This window comes from Camelina sativa, chromosome 16 (assembly GCF_000633955.1).
Source record: "Camelina sativa cultivar DH55 chromosome 16, Cs, whole genome shotgun sequence".
In the NCBI taxonomy this organism is placed as follows: Eukaryota; Viridiplantae; Streptophyta; class Magnoliopsida; order Brassicales; family Brassicaceae; genus Camelina; species Camelina sativa.
Window position 1 is genome coordinate 21,556,923 of NC_025700.1, and position 13,398 is coordinate 21,570,320.

The 13,398-nt window shown below is 37.5% G+C and overlaps 3 protein-coding genes across 7 annotated transcripts in view; 1 reads left to right on the forward strand and 2 right to left on the reverse strand.

The window, feature by feature from the left end:
- Positions 1-1,558, forward strand: part of LOC104751678 — a gene marked incomplete in the record, with an annotated part of 6,898 nt that extends 5,340 nt beyond the window's left edge. The window contains 4 exon segments of the mRNA XM_019238297.1: positions 76-129; positions 218-277; positions 370-771; positions 888-1,558. Of these exon segments, the coding sequence (XP_019093842.1) occupies positions 76-129; positions 218-277; positions 370-771; positions 888-1,091 (720 nt within the window).
- LOC104751677 (beta-1,3-galactosyltransferase 7) lies at positions 1,615-4,261 on the reverse strand. 5 transcript variants are annotated; one of them, XM_010473677.2, is made up of 11 exons: positions 4,071-4,259; positions 3,813-3,915; positions 3,491-3,549; positions 3,193-3,404; positions 3,052-3,115; positions 2,871-2,943; positions 2,668-2,788; positions 2,489-2,576; positions 2,271-2,396; positions 2,077-2,198; positions 1,615-1,966 (listed from the first exon to the last, which is right to left on the reverse strand). In XM_010473677.2, exons 1-11 carry the CDS (start codon positions 4,163-4,165, stop codon positions 1,818-1,820), a joined length of 1,212 nt encoding a protein of 403 aa, XP_010471979.1. In that variant the 5' UTR covers positions 4,166-4,259; the 3' UTR covers positions 1,615-1,817. The 5 variants fall into 5 exon arrangements, with proteins under 5 accessions (XP_010471979.1, XP_010471980.1, XP_010471981.1 ...); XM_010473678.2 differs by having other exon boundaries at positions 2,077-2,186; positions 4,071-4,258; XM_010473679.2 differs by having other exon boundaries at positions 2,077-2,186; positions 3,193-3,395; positions 4,071-4,257.
- LOC104753899 (E3 ubiquitin-protein ligase RNF181-like) lies at positions 5,439-11,056 on the reverse strand. The gene is made up of 4 exons (XM_010476083.1): positions 10,764-11,056; positions 10,433-10,646; positions 9,446-9,448; positions 5,439-5,477 (listed from the first exon to the last, which is right to left on the reverse strand). Exons 1-4 carry the CDS (start codon positions 11,054-11,056, stop codon positions 5,439-5,441), a joined length of 549 nt encoding a protein of 182 aa, XP_010474385.1.

Consider the following 13,398-nt stretch of genomic DNA (forward strand, 5'->3'; position numbering starts at 1 on the left):
CTTCTCTCTTCGCCATCTTTATTATGGCCTACTTGCATCATAAGTTTGCTTATATTTGTCTGACTCTGTTTGCAGGCCGATTCTCAGAAACATGGGGCAGAGGAGCTAAAAAGTCTCAAGCATTATAGGGTAGGAGCTTTTAGCTCTGTTACGCGTATTCCTTCCTATCTATTATCAAACTATTTTTAATTCTTGGAATTTGCTGAACCTCCTCCAGGTTGAACTTGAGAGGTTACGCCTTCTGTGTGAGCGGATAGTCAAGAGGGAGAAATTAAAGGTATGTCAAGCTAAAGCCTAAACCCAAACTCTTCCTTTCGTTGAAACTAAAGACATGGGCGCTTGACCTTTACTGGTCTCGTATATTTGCAGCGAGAGTTGGCTATTTCTTCGCATGAAATACTTGCTGCCAAAAGGGATCACGCTGCACGTTCATTACATGTACGTAATCCATTTTCTCCTCCAGAAGTTTCGTCGGACTCAGCTACAACATCAGTAAAAGGTCATCCTGATAGTAATATATCTGGCAGTGAAGCAATACAGAGGTCAGATGATATCACCATTGACAGCACAGTCTCTGTTAAGCGCCGTGGCAAAGGTCCCATGTTAATGGACACCGATCAGAAAACCGATGACAGTGCTACTTCCAAGAGTCGGTTTTCCCGTAAGCCAACCGAAAGACAGATATTTTCTGGGAAAACCGTTCCCCGAAAACATTGTATAGTCTCACCTAGTGTTTCAGAGGATGGAGATAAAGGGTCAAAGCCTAAGAAGGTGAGAAGATTCACTTTGTCGTAAGTTACATGGATTGTTGTTAAGTGCGACTCTTTCTGCTCAACTCCGCACATTCATAGGGTCTTATACTTATTTGTCTTGATAACTGATAATAGCAGCATGTAGAAACATTTGCAAAAGAGCTGGTGATGACATCAGATGAAGCTTCTTTCAAGAACCGACGGCTCCCAAAGGGTTACTTTTATATTCCTGTTGATTGCTTTCAGGAAGACAAGCCGGGAAACCAGAGGGCAGCTTCATCTGACAAGCCAGCGAACCAGAAGACATCTTCAGGTGATCAGTCAGGCAAAGACGGGTAAAGCTGAGAACACAATATGCGCCCATAGCTCTTACCCTAGTTAGATAGTGGCCATTGGTGGACATCACCTTCTGCGCCCTAACCAGGATTCACCAACTGGCTTGAAGCAAAAAGAACCGATGGTATTGCTACAAAAAAGCTGAGGCTGCAACTGAGACTCGGCTAAAATACAGTTAAAAGGGCATTGTGAAGCTTTTGGGTACTGATACAAACTGTGCCTATGGCAATGTGAGATTTGAGGGTAACATCTCTAATTCTCTATAGAAAAGAGGCTTCAGATTGGATTAAGGGAAGTGAGAAAAAAGCTCCCTATTACCATATAAAGAAGGATCGGTCACGTGTAATTCTGTTTGTATAAAGGAGCGGAAAAAGGGGTTGCATAAGTGTATATATTCATCAAGTGTGTCTAAAATCTGACCAAGGGAATAATAGTTGTCTGGAAATTCTTTTAGTTATGCGTTTTCTTAACACGTCAAAAGCTCTCATTTGGCCTTTTGTTCATGATTACATTAACACGAGTAGAAGAAACAACAAAGCCAATAACTTTAATAAGCATCAACTGTTTCACAACAACTAAATATTTCTTCAGTATGATATTTGTATACCTTTGGTCCTATACAAAATTTGCCATCTCTCTTTCTCTCTCTCTTGTATCACTCTGTCAAACTTGTGAGTAGATCTTTTTTAGTATTACCTCAACTTAGCTGATTGAGAACTGAAATATCTTCTAGAGAAGTGTATTCCAAACAGCTCCTTCTCCTTCACTACACACTTCGTGGACTATCTTCATTCTCTCTACAGACTTGCAGATCCCACTGCAGCTCCATTCGAATGAGGCCACACACACATCGCCCGCCTCTGCCTTCCATCTACAATCTGTGAGAATGTAAATCCAATAGAACATAACCATCAATGAGAATGTAAATCCAATGAAACAAGAGAGATAAGGGGAGGATACTTAAATCTATTTGTGTAATGAGCTTTACCTGGAGGAGTCCCACAACAGAAGTTGCGGTCATCAATATGTTCAACCTCAAGGCCAATAAACCAAGACCCCAAAGACACATCTTCATTTGCGTATTTATGCAATATTGGCCTAAAGTTCAAACTTTTCAGAACGAACATATGATTGGTACTGAAGCTGAAATACTCATTATGATAAGGATGTTGAATTACGTACTGGTTGACGGATATGTATTTGGCAAGATCCTTCGAGATGGCATAGATCTGTCCTGTAGCATGTCGAAAGTATTTGTTACCGTCCTCTCCAAATTTCCAATACTCAGGCTCATGGTACTTCACTGTCCTGAAACAATTGAATAAATTATTTTTAACAACAACACTCTATAACAGTAACGCCAGAAAGATTTGTAGCTGTACTCATGCAAATGGAATTACTTTTGAGCAAGAACAGGCCCTGATTTCATACACCCAATATAGACCCTCGGTTTTGAGCGGTGACGGGCAAGTGTGGAAGCCAGCATACCTGAAAGGCAAAGTTTATAACCTTTTTCAATGCTGCCATTTAGAGAGATAAACAGAAATAGGAAAAAAGTAGAAGCAGGTTTTTGTTATACCGAGATTGACATGAACATCATCATCAACCTTGATATAGAACTCCGCATCCCATTTCGCTACTGCAGTGGAAAAGAATATCTTGGTTTTTGCTGAGAGTTCGTGATATCCTTCAATATGCTCCTGCACAACCAATAAGAATTTTAACGAGAATGAAAGAGTGAAAAGTTGTAATGCTTTCTTAAGAGATCTAGAGTTGTCTCACCAGCCTAAGGAAGTCTTTGTGTTGAGCATCTTCTGAATCAATAGCTCTATCCAATATACTATTTGACGTCGCACTGGCAACACAATTGTATACACTTGAGAGTCAAACTCAATCCAAATCTAAGATACATGACCTTCCTCAAATATAGTAACTTCTTATAGAAAAAGAGAAGCAGCTTCACCTGTGTCCAATCATGAACTTGATTACAATCCCTTTATCTTGTCCCAATTTTTCAAGCTTCTCCCCTGTGAACAATACACAGGTAAGTATGAAAAAAGTATAAAGATTAAAATGAGTAGCATTAATAAGTTTAGAACTTCACCTTGAGGCATCCACGTTTCTCTGACAGAATCACGCCGTCTTCTACTGCTAAATGCAGTGTTAACTCCCATTACCATGAACACTTTCTTCCTCGGGTTTGCTCCCGTTAAAGAATTGGTTGTTTCTGAGCCATCAACCTTCTCTTGAGAGCTCCTTGTAGAAGACAACTCCATCTGAAGCGTAGAAACTGACTTATCCAACGACCTGTCAACCCTCCAAAGACATGGAGAGAAAAGCTATAACGTAATAAAGAGAGAAAGCAAATTGCTTTACAAGTGTAACTCAATGTGCTCACTCACTTTATAGCCTCATGAGTTCTCAAAACTTCATTAATCACATCTTTTTCTTGTGTAGCTTTCTGCATTTTAGATCAGATGACGAAACATAAGACGAATGAAAACCAAATCTTTTTGAAGCAAAGTACAAACACAATCAATCATCGCAAGCTATCTTCAAAAATTTAGAGCTAAAATCATTCGATTAGACACTTGAAAAAACTAATGAATTTATTATCATTAAAATCAGAGCTACCACAGTCAGATTCCCTTATAATCTATCAAGTGTAACTCTTGGTTTCAACGACCACTGATTTAACAGACTAAATAGAATAAAGAAGCATACTTTAATATTATGAGCACAATCGTCTGACACAATCTGAAGTTCATGATCACGACGGTGCTGTGAGATTAGCTGACTTCCGGAATCTGAAGACGGCTCCCATGACCTGAAAAAAAAAAATCCACAAATTGAAACAAACCCCATTAAGACAAAACCCAAACAGAAACAAAGAAAAAAGGCAGAACAAGAAGAAGTATAAACAAAGTCTGAAGATTACTAGTAGAGAAGGAAAGAAAGATAAAAGAAGGAAACTTTGAGAACCTGGAGGTGAAGATTGCTCCGAGAGCGTAGAAAGAGATGCAGAGAAACGGAACCCATTTCAGAGATATTACTCTCTTGGAGACTTTGTGCTTCATCGTGGAGACGATGACACAAGAGAGAGAGAGTAAGATCAGAAAAGAAGATTTGCAGATTTAAAGGGAGAGAGAGAAGAGACACAATCAAGAACATTTCATGGGAAGAGACCAAAATAATAAAAAAAAACTTTTTATTACACTTTTTTGACTTTTATTAATTCATTTTAATGTTTTTCACACCGTCGAATATGCCAAGTAATTAATTTAAATAATAAAAAACAAAACAAATTACTCCTTTGGAACCAAAAAAATAATATAAATTATTTGGCATATTCGAATTTGTGTGGAAACTATACTTAAATAAATCTTCATATTATATCCAACTAATTATTCTATTACAAAAACAAAACAAAAAATCCTGGGTCCTAAAGTACCATTTACGTTTGAAATTAATATTCACTTAAACTATTTTTTCATTACATTTGACTTAAAAGGAATTGATTGTATGTATTGTACATGAACCATATTACCCCAAAGAGTAGAGATCAATGATGGCATTATTATTATTTTTTCTAGTATTATTTTTCTTTTTTAAGTAACAAAGAGATTTTAAACGAATGTCTTCGGAAACGAATTGTCAAAAAGGCATTTTATATTGAAAATTTAGATACATTCCACAAAAATATATAAATGAACCGTCAAAGATGGTTAGGCAGAAGAATGCATGTCATTTCGTCGACCGCATCACTCACGTCGCACGCCGTGATGTGCGGTTTGTAGGATCTTAGCATCATATGGGCTTAACACATATCAGACCTTATTCGAAACAATTAGGCCCAATTTAACACAATATACCGTTTAGTATAAACGTTTTTCTTCTTCTAAATCCAATATATAATCTATACTAATAAAACAACCTAAATTTGGGTTGTTTATGTTTAAAACATGTTTATTGATTTTCGTTTATTAACCTCCTAAACGATTGACACAATATGCAGGACTTGCCTGGTTATGCGACAAAGTGAGGCTTAATTTGTACAATGATGAATGATGGCTGCAAAATTTAATGTGTTGACAGCTGCGTAACCACAAAAAAAAAAAAGGTCCATTACAAATGAAAAGTGAAGGAAAATAATAAACCATCGTGTGGAAATCAGAAGTAAATACTAAATACGGTGGTCTTCATCATAATAAACCATGCTAGTGAAGGACTTGGTTTTGTTTCATCACACTTGTTTTTGATAAAAAAAAAAAAAAAAAAAAAAAAGGAANAAAAACTTGGATAGACGAATTCAATCGAATATTGTCTTGGACATATAGTAGATAAATTGTCTTAGAAGAAGAGAAGACTCCGCATGTCGACAGGTGGCAACTCAAGGTGAAAATAAACAGATGCCGATGAATATCAATGTTTATTCATCATTGACGTTGTCTTACATATATACAATGAAGATCAAACAGAAACAAATATTCTAGGAGTATCTACAACTATCTCCCTCTGTTACGGAGCTTGTTACATAACAGAGATTGTAAAAACAGAACAAGAATCGAATATACGTTTGTAAGATAACCGGTTGTAAACCAGGTTATAAAACCACTCTCCAATACCTCCCCTCAAACTGGAGCATACAAGTTTTGTATACCCAGCTTGGACCTGAAATTCCAGAAACCATCTCTTTCTATCGGTTTTGTTAGAATGTCTGCTAGTTGCATTGTTGTATCCACATGCTTCAAACGAATATTTCTTCTGACCACCTCATCCCGAATAAAGTGACAATTATTCTCTATGTGCTTCGTTCTCTCATGAAACATTGGATTCGTTGCTATGTGAATAGCAGATTTGCTATCACAATACACATTCATCGGTTGGACATGTTTAATACCCAACGTTCCCAACATTCTCTTCAGCCATATCAACTCCTGAACCAAGTCCGCCATAGCCCGGTATTCCGCCTCAGCAGAGGAACGACTTACTGTCTTTTGTTTTCGAGCTTTCCAAGACACCGGGGAATCACCAAACTGGACAAAATACCCTATTACCGATCGTCGAGAAAGAGGACAACGAGACCAGTCATAATCACACCAGCCTCTGATTTGATAATTCTTGTTTGATCGTAACAAGTTACCCTGCCCAGGATCCATTTTCAAATACTTTACCACCCGAATAGCTGCATTCCAATGATCCCCACGTGGCTCCTTCATAAACTGAGCCAGAACATAAACCGAGTATGCCAAATCCGGTCTAGTGACTCCCAAATATATCAACCTCCCAAGCAATCTTCGATATGGTGTAGGATCCACTAACAAAGCAGAGTCCGAGAACTGTAACTTGTGATTCTGCTCAAGTGGAAACTCAACTGGTTTACAGCCCAGCAAACCTGTTTCGGCGAGTATATCAAGAGTGTACTTTCTTTGGCAAAGATAAATATCTGATGCATTTCGCGCCACCTCTATACCCAAGAAATACCGTAGTGGCCCCAAATCTTTCATTCGAAAAACAAGTTGCTAAGTACTCTTTGAATTCCTTCGTAGCCCTCTCACAACTTCCTGTGATTATGAGATCATCAACATAGAGTAAGATATGCAAGCGAACGGTTCCTTTTTCAAATGTGAACAGTGAGTAATCACCCAATGCCTGTTCGAAACCATACTCTAGCAAAACCTTTGTTAACTTTGCAAACCAGCAACGGGAGCTTGTTTCAATCCATACAACGATTTGCGCAACCTACAAACCTTGTTTTTATCTTCTAACTGATAACCTGGGGGCAATCGCATGTATACTTCCTCCTTTAAATCCCCATGTAAAAAAGCGTTGTGTACATCCATCTGATGTACTACCCAACCATTTTTAGATACAATATCAAGAAAAAGACGTACCGTTCCCATTTTGGCGACAGGAGAAAAAGTCTCACCATAATCCTCACCCTCGATTTGTCGATTGCCCATGGCCACAAGGTGCGCTTTATATCTCTCAATCGTGCCATCTGATTGAAACTTCACCTTGAACACCCAATGACTACCAATTGCCCGTTTTCCTTCAGGCAGATCCACAACTTCCCAAGTGTGTAAATCTTGTAAAGCTCTATATTCAGAACCCACAGCATTTCTCCATTTATCATCCTCCATAGCTTGCTTAAACGACTTTGGTTCCACCGTAGATATAACCGCAGCTACATAAGCAACATGGGTTTGCGAAAAACGTCGAGTAGTGTCTTGCTTGTGTATCGGATGCACACTATTACAAGCCTCTTTCTGATTGTGAGATCCCTTTGCCACTATATAGTCTTTTAATTTCACTGATTGTGTCTTGGTTTGACGACCTTTCCCAAGTTGCTGTTCTTCTACTTGCAACTGTTTCTGCGTAGGGTTTTCTATCGGAGAAGACGACTCCGGTTGACTTCGACCAGTATTTGTGTCAATTGGATTCAATGTATCTTCCTGGGCCGAGAGAGAAGGCCCAATATTGTTACGCACAGGAACTGTAGAAGCAATCGGTGGATCCTGTGTAACCATGCAAACTGGGGCCGAAAGGCCAATATCATCAGCCACATAACCTTCCGAAATTGGAGCCCATAACACTTGACCATCTTCATCGTCATCAATCAGAGGCAATGAAGTTTCCGGTGAAAAAGGAAATTTGGACTCATTAAACACCACATCGCGTGAAACAAAGAATTCGCGTGTTTCCAAATCGAAAACTCTCCAACCTTTCTTGTCGTACGGATACCCCACAAAGGCACAACGACGGCTTCTGGAGGCAAATTTATCACCACCCCGAGTGAGATTATGAGCAAAGCAAAGACTTCCAAATACTCTTAGATGATCAAACGAAGGAACCTTGTTGTACAGCTTCTCAAACGGAGTAACATTACCCAGAACAGAACTCGGGGTTCGATTTATTAGATAGGCAGCTGTTAGAACGCATTCTCCCCAAAACTCCAATGGTAAATTCGCCTGAAACCGCAAAGCCCTTGCCACATTAAGAATGTGTCTGTGTTTTCTCTCAACACGACCGTTCTGTTGAGGTGTTCCTACACATGATGTCTCATGCATTACACCCTGTTTCTCAAAGAACGAAGTTAGTGATAAGAACTCCGACCCGTTATCACTTCGAACTTTCTTTATGCGCGTATTAAATTGTCTTTCTGTGAGAGCAAAAAAGTCTCTTAAGCAACTAGTAGCTTCGCCTTTGTCATTCATAAGATACAACCAGACTCCCCTTGAGAAGTCATCGACAATGGTAAGAAAATAACGAGCACCATTATGTGAAGGAACACAGTAAGGTCCCCATAAGTCTACATGAATTAACTCAAAAATAAAAGAAGTTTTATTCATGCTTATGGGAAAACAATCTCTGGTCTGTTTTGCGCGGAGACAAACTTCACACGCCTTATTCAAACTTGAAACAGAAATGGAACTAGAAAAACAAGGGAGCAGTCCCACTATTTTCGCAGTCGGATGACCCATCCTATTGTGCCACAACTCATACGACTTCTCCTCACTAGTTGTTACAGCAGCAACAGTCTCCGTACTTCGAAAATGAAATGTTCCTCCTACTCGATTACCAGCTCCAATCACCATCCTCGAAGCTCGGTCCTGGACCACAAGAAATGTGTCAGCTAGCTGAACTACACACCTATTCTCATCCATGAGCTGAGCAACTGATATCAAATCCGATTGTAATGTTTCCACATAATAAACTGATTTCAAAACAAGGTTTGATCCTAGTCGAATAGTTCCTTCTTTAAGTGCTACTTGTTCTCTACCATCAGCCATAATTATCAACACTGGAGGCATGCGTCTTACATTTGACAAACTCTCAAATCGTCCAGTCAAATGATGAGAAGCCCCTGAATCCATAATCCAAGAAGTAAAAGAAGACATACCAGTAGCTTTTTCGGTGGTGTTCTCCTTGCTTGCATTGAGAATGCTTTTTAGTTGACGCCATTGCTGGTCACTCAATCCATTTACACCATCTCGATCTTGATCAGTTATGACATGGTTCACTTGTTCGACATTGGGCTGTTCAATAACAGGAACAACCACTCGGTTCGCATAAGTGATCGATTGTCCTCTGCCTCTACCTCCACTGGAACTAGCACCTCCACGACCTTTTCCTTGAAGTGATCTGCTCTTAGGACGATCCCCCCACCATTCAGGGTAGCCGATGACAGCGAAACAACTGTCTGCAGCATGACCAGATCGATTACACAGCTTGCATACCACACCCTTGTCATCAAGTCGAAACCTTGGTTTAGTGTTCACTGCAAAAGATACCACTTCTGGTCTCTCTTCACTACTGACATGAAGGTCTTCTTCCTGTCTCACAATGTTGTAAACTTCCTCCATTGGTTGCACAGGAACTCTAGCTACAAGACTTGAACGCACAACTCTGAAGTGATCATCAAGACCGCATAGGAATTGATGGACCTTGTCCTCTTCACGATCTGCTTCCTGTGCAGCACCAAGATCGCAAGTGCACAAACCACACTTACACGAGTGTTAGGTCGATAAGCGGCGAGGCTGTCCCAAATCCGATTGAGTTTGCCGTAGTACGCCTCTATCGCAAGTCCTCTTTGCCTTCAACAAGCAAGTTCAGCTTTGATTTGCTGGATTCGAGACCCATTCATCACAGCAAATCTCTTTTTCAAGTAGTCCCACAAGTATTTTCCGACATCCCTATGAGAAATAGTGGAGCGCAACATTGGATCAATCGTCATCCTCATCCACGAAACAAGAAGAGCCTGTATTGTCCACCAGTCCTCCAGATCCGGTAACCCTTCTTGTGGTCTTGCAATGGTTCCATCTAGAAACCCAAATTTCTTGCGAGACGTCAAAGCCGTTCTCATCCCGCAAGCCCACTCGTCGTAGTTAGTGCCCTTCAACAACGGATGTGAGATTACCGCTCCTGGATTGTCAGATGACGTCAGATGACGTCAGATCATAAGGTGAAATCGTTCTTCTCACCTCCACAGTAGCAGTCGGGATCGGGTTCGTTGCTTGGGTAGCATCAGTCGGAGTCGTGTTCGAAGCCATCTCGTCGTTGTTCAAACAAAAAACAGAGTTTTTATCGAGATACTATTCAGGCTCTGATACCATGAAAATAAACAGATGCCGATGAATATCAATATTTATTCATCATTGAGGTTGTCTTACATATATACAATGAAGATCAAACAGAAACAAATATTCTAGGAGTATCTACAATTATATCCCTCTGTTACGGAGCTTGTTACATAACAGAGATTGTAAAAACAGAACAAGAATCGAATATACGTTTGTAAGATAACCGGTTGTAAACCAGGTTATCAAACCACTCTCCAATACAAGGGAGCAAACAGGGCATCGAGGAGTGTGCAACAAGTAACGAGAGATACAAGTTGCGTGAAAGATGTGATTGCATTTTGTTTTATGAACAATCTCGTCTTCTTTCGGATACCCTTTTTCACATAGATGACACAGTTCCGGACTTTGATAACAATCTACGATCTCAGTCGTTGGTGCAACAATTGGTACGAGTCTTGCTCTTGCATCTTCATCGCTCAGGACAGAATCTCTGGTTCTCAATGTGGACAAAGCAAGAGTTGTGATGTCACTCTCATGGACTTGATATTGACTAAGCCTTATAATTTGAAGGTGAATGACGAGGGCAGGACACGCCGGAGGTACCATATCAAGATCCTTGAACGAAAAATTGGAGACAATATAATCGAAGATCTGTTTAGTTATGTTGGACTCATGTTGCGCCGAGAAAGACCAATTGAGGGAATCTACGAATGATTTGGACAATCCAGCTTTTGAACCTCTTCCTCGTCCTCTTCGTGTGCATCGCGTCAACTGAAACCGTTCACTCAAGTGTACACTTCCATAGCTTATTATCATAACTCCGACATCAGACTCAGAAGGCACATCAAACTTGTAAAGCCTGAGATTACCTAGACGTGATTTCATAATTACTTATTTAGAGTTTAAGCATAGTTGTGCCTTTTTATAACGGTGAAGCGTATATTCCATCTCCAAAAAAGTGTAACTACTTTCCAAATTCCCTGAAAAAATCGGATTCACTAACAGATCTGATAATTACTTCAATCATTATATTTTTAAATTATTATTACTATTTTCTGCTAATCAATCTATACTTTTATTTTTGCAACAGTTTTTGCTCAAAAATATTTTTTGAAAAGTTTTTACATTGAATATATCTTAACATTTTTGAAATACATTTTTGTGTCATTCTCTCTTATTTTTGTATCCAAACAAGTCTCAATTAAATTCTTTACAATCCTTACAACCAAACACAATCATTTCCTTATTTGATAATATTAATTTCTTAAAAACTATCTACCTAATTTAAATCAATATGTTAGATTAAAATATAATTCTCCTTACACTTTTATTTAATCTTATAATAATTATTTTAATTACTTTTTAAAACATAAAGTAAATAAAATTTTAGATTTTTTCAACATATGATGTGATTTGAATTTTTATAAACGGATATATATTTTTAATTTTTTCTTAGGATATTTATAACCAAACAAGTATATCCACATTTAGAGATCGAAATACATTTTTAAAAGTACAATAGGTGCCATCACTTTTTGGCCTTTTGCCAACTCCGGGTCAGATTTTTAACTAAAATTATAACCGATTCAATTATCCGGATCATCCTTAAAATTACCGGATATTTTGGGGCGATTTTTAATCCATAGCGTACTTATTTACATCCAATTAATGTCAATTAATGCCCATTGTATCTTAGGAAAGATCTAATTTACATGCCAAATTTTTAGGGCTGAGTTTGACAAAAAGAATTGATAACACAAATTCTGTAATCACATCCCTATAATATAGCAACTAATTCAAGATGAATACATCTTAGGAAATCTCTAATTTTCGTTTAATAAACGATTACATATTTGCTAAGTTCTTATTAGCTTTAAATGTACACTATTAATCCAATAATATCAATTGAGAATCAAAATAAGAATATGCCATATCATTCATTCCTAAATCATAACTAACCAAATCATAAAATGTATATTCTCAACTTGCGAATCAAGAGTTTATACAAAACCTATATACAACCGTTAACAGTATATATATAGATGCAATTCACCGTCGACTACAAGCACCACTAAACTATTACAATATCATATCAATAAAATAATAGACCCATGGTGTACCACGGGGTAAAACCTTGTACTATTTAATGTTTATATTCATATCTAAACAAGTTTAGTTAACTTTCTCTACTATCCTTATAACCAATCACAATTAATATATTTTTAAATATCCATATATATAATATTCTATAATTAATATAGATATTTAGAAGATTTATTGCAGATTAAAAAAAATTATTCTCCTATCATCTCTTTTTGATTTTAAAATTTAAATGTAGTGAATCATCATATAATACATAAAGTTAATAAAAAGGTGTATTTTTCATGCATATATTGTGATTTGAATTTTTTTAAACAAACATATATTACTCAATTAATATATAAAGTGTGTGTTCATCATACATATATAGTAAATTTACTGTATATAGTAAATTATAAAATTTTAAGAAGTTTATAATTTATAACTAATATATCTTAACTTAATAAAAAGTTTAAAATTATAAATATTTAAACAGATTAAATTTTCAAAATTACACAAACGAGTTATATTACATGACAGGTTATATGATATTACAAGATTGAATTAATAATATTAAAAAATAAACTATCAATAATATGATATTTCAGTACGGGTTAAATCCACATTTTAATGTTTTAACAACACCAATATAAAATATATCAAATCAAACTGATTTAATTAAGATTGTAGTAAATAAAAATTATTGTACGATATACCACGGTTTATATATTAAATCACTAAAATTAACAAAAAAGTATATTAGCAAAATAAGTATTAAAATAGTACATAAACAAAAAAATATTTTAAAAAACTTACCTTAGATATACAGCGAATTTGTCAGGGTCTGGGGTTTGATAATGCTTTCCGGGTTGATTCGTCGGGTCAGAGTGGGGTTATTTGTCTTTTGTGGAGGTCAGTAGTTAGGGAGGTGGTTATTGAGAAATCTTCAGATCAGTTTGTTTATGCTATTGTGACGAAGGATACAAAGGTGTTGCATCTTGTGGTGGTTTATGCTGCTCCCACTGTGTCGCGGAGGTGCGGTTTATGGGCTGAACTTAAGAGTGTGTTGCAGGGTGTTACTGGTCCAGTCTTGATTGGAGGTGACTTTAACACTATAGTCCGGCTAGATGACATAATTTGGGGGGGGG

Bases quoted from the DNA above. Each gene is read 5' to 3' on its own strand.
- LOC104751677 (XM_010473675.2), bottom strand. From the start codon at position 4,165: ATGAAGCACAAAGTCTCCAAGAGAGTAATATCTCTGAAATGGGTTCCG. The intron at 2,577-2,667 runs GTATAACAAAAA...TTTGCCTTTCAG, and splicing joins TGATGTTCATGTCAATCTCG to GTATGCTGGCTTCCACACTT. The intron at 2,397-2,488 runs GTAATTCCATTT...CAATTGTTTCAG, and splicing joins GGGCCTGTTCTTGCTCAAAA to GACAGTGAAGTACCATGAGC.
- LOC104753899 (XM_010476083.1), bottom strand. From the start codon at position 11,056: ATGAAATCACGTCTAGGTAATCTCAGGCTTTACAAGTTTGATGTGCCT. The intron at 10,647-10,763 runs GTGTCCTGCCCT...TTCTGTCCTGAG, and splicing joins CTTGATATGGTACCTCCGGC to CGATGAAGATGCAAGAGCAA.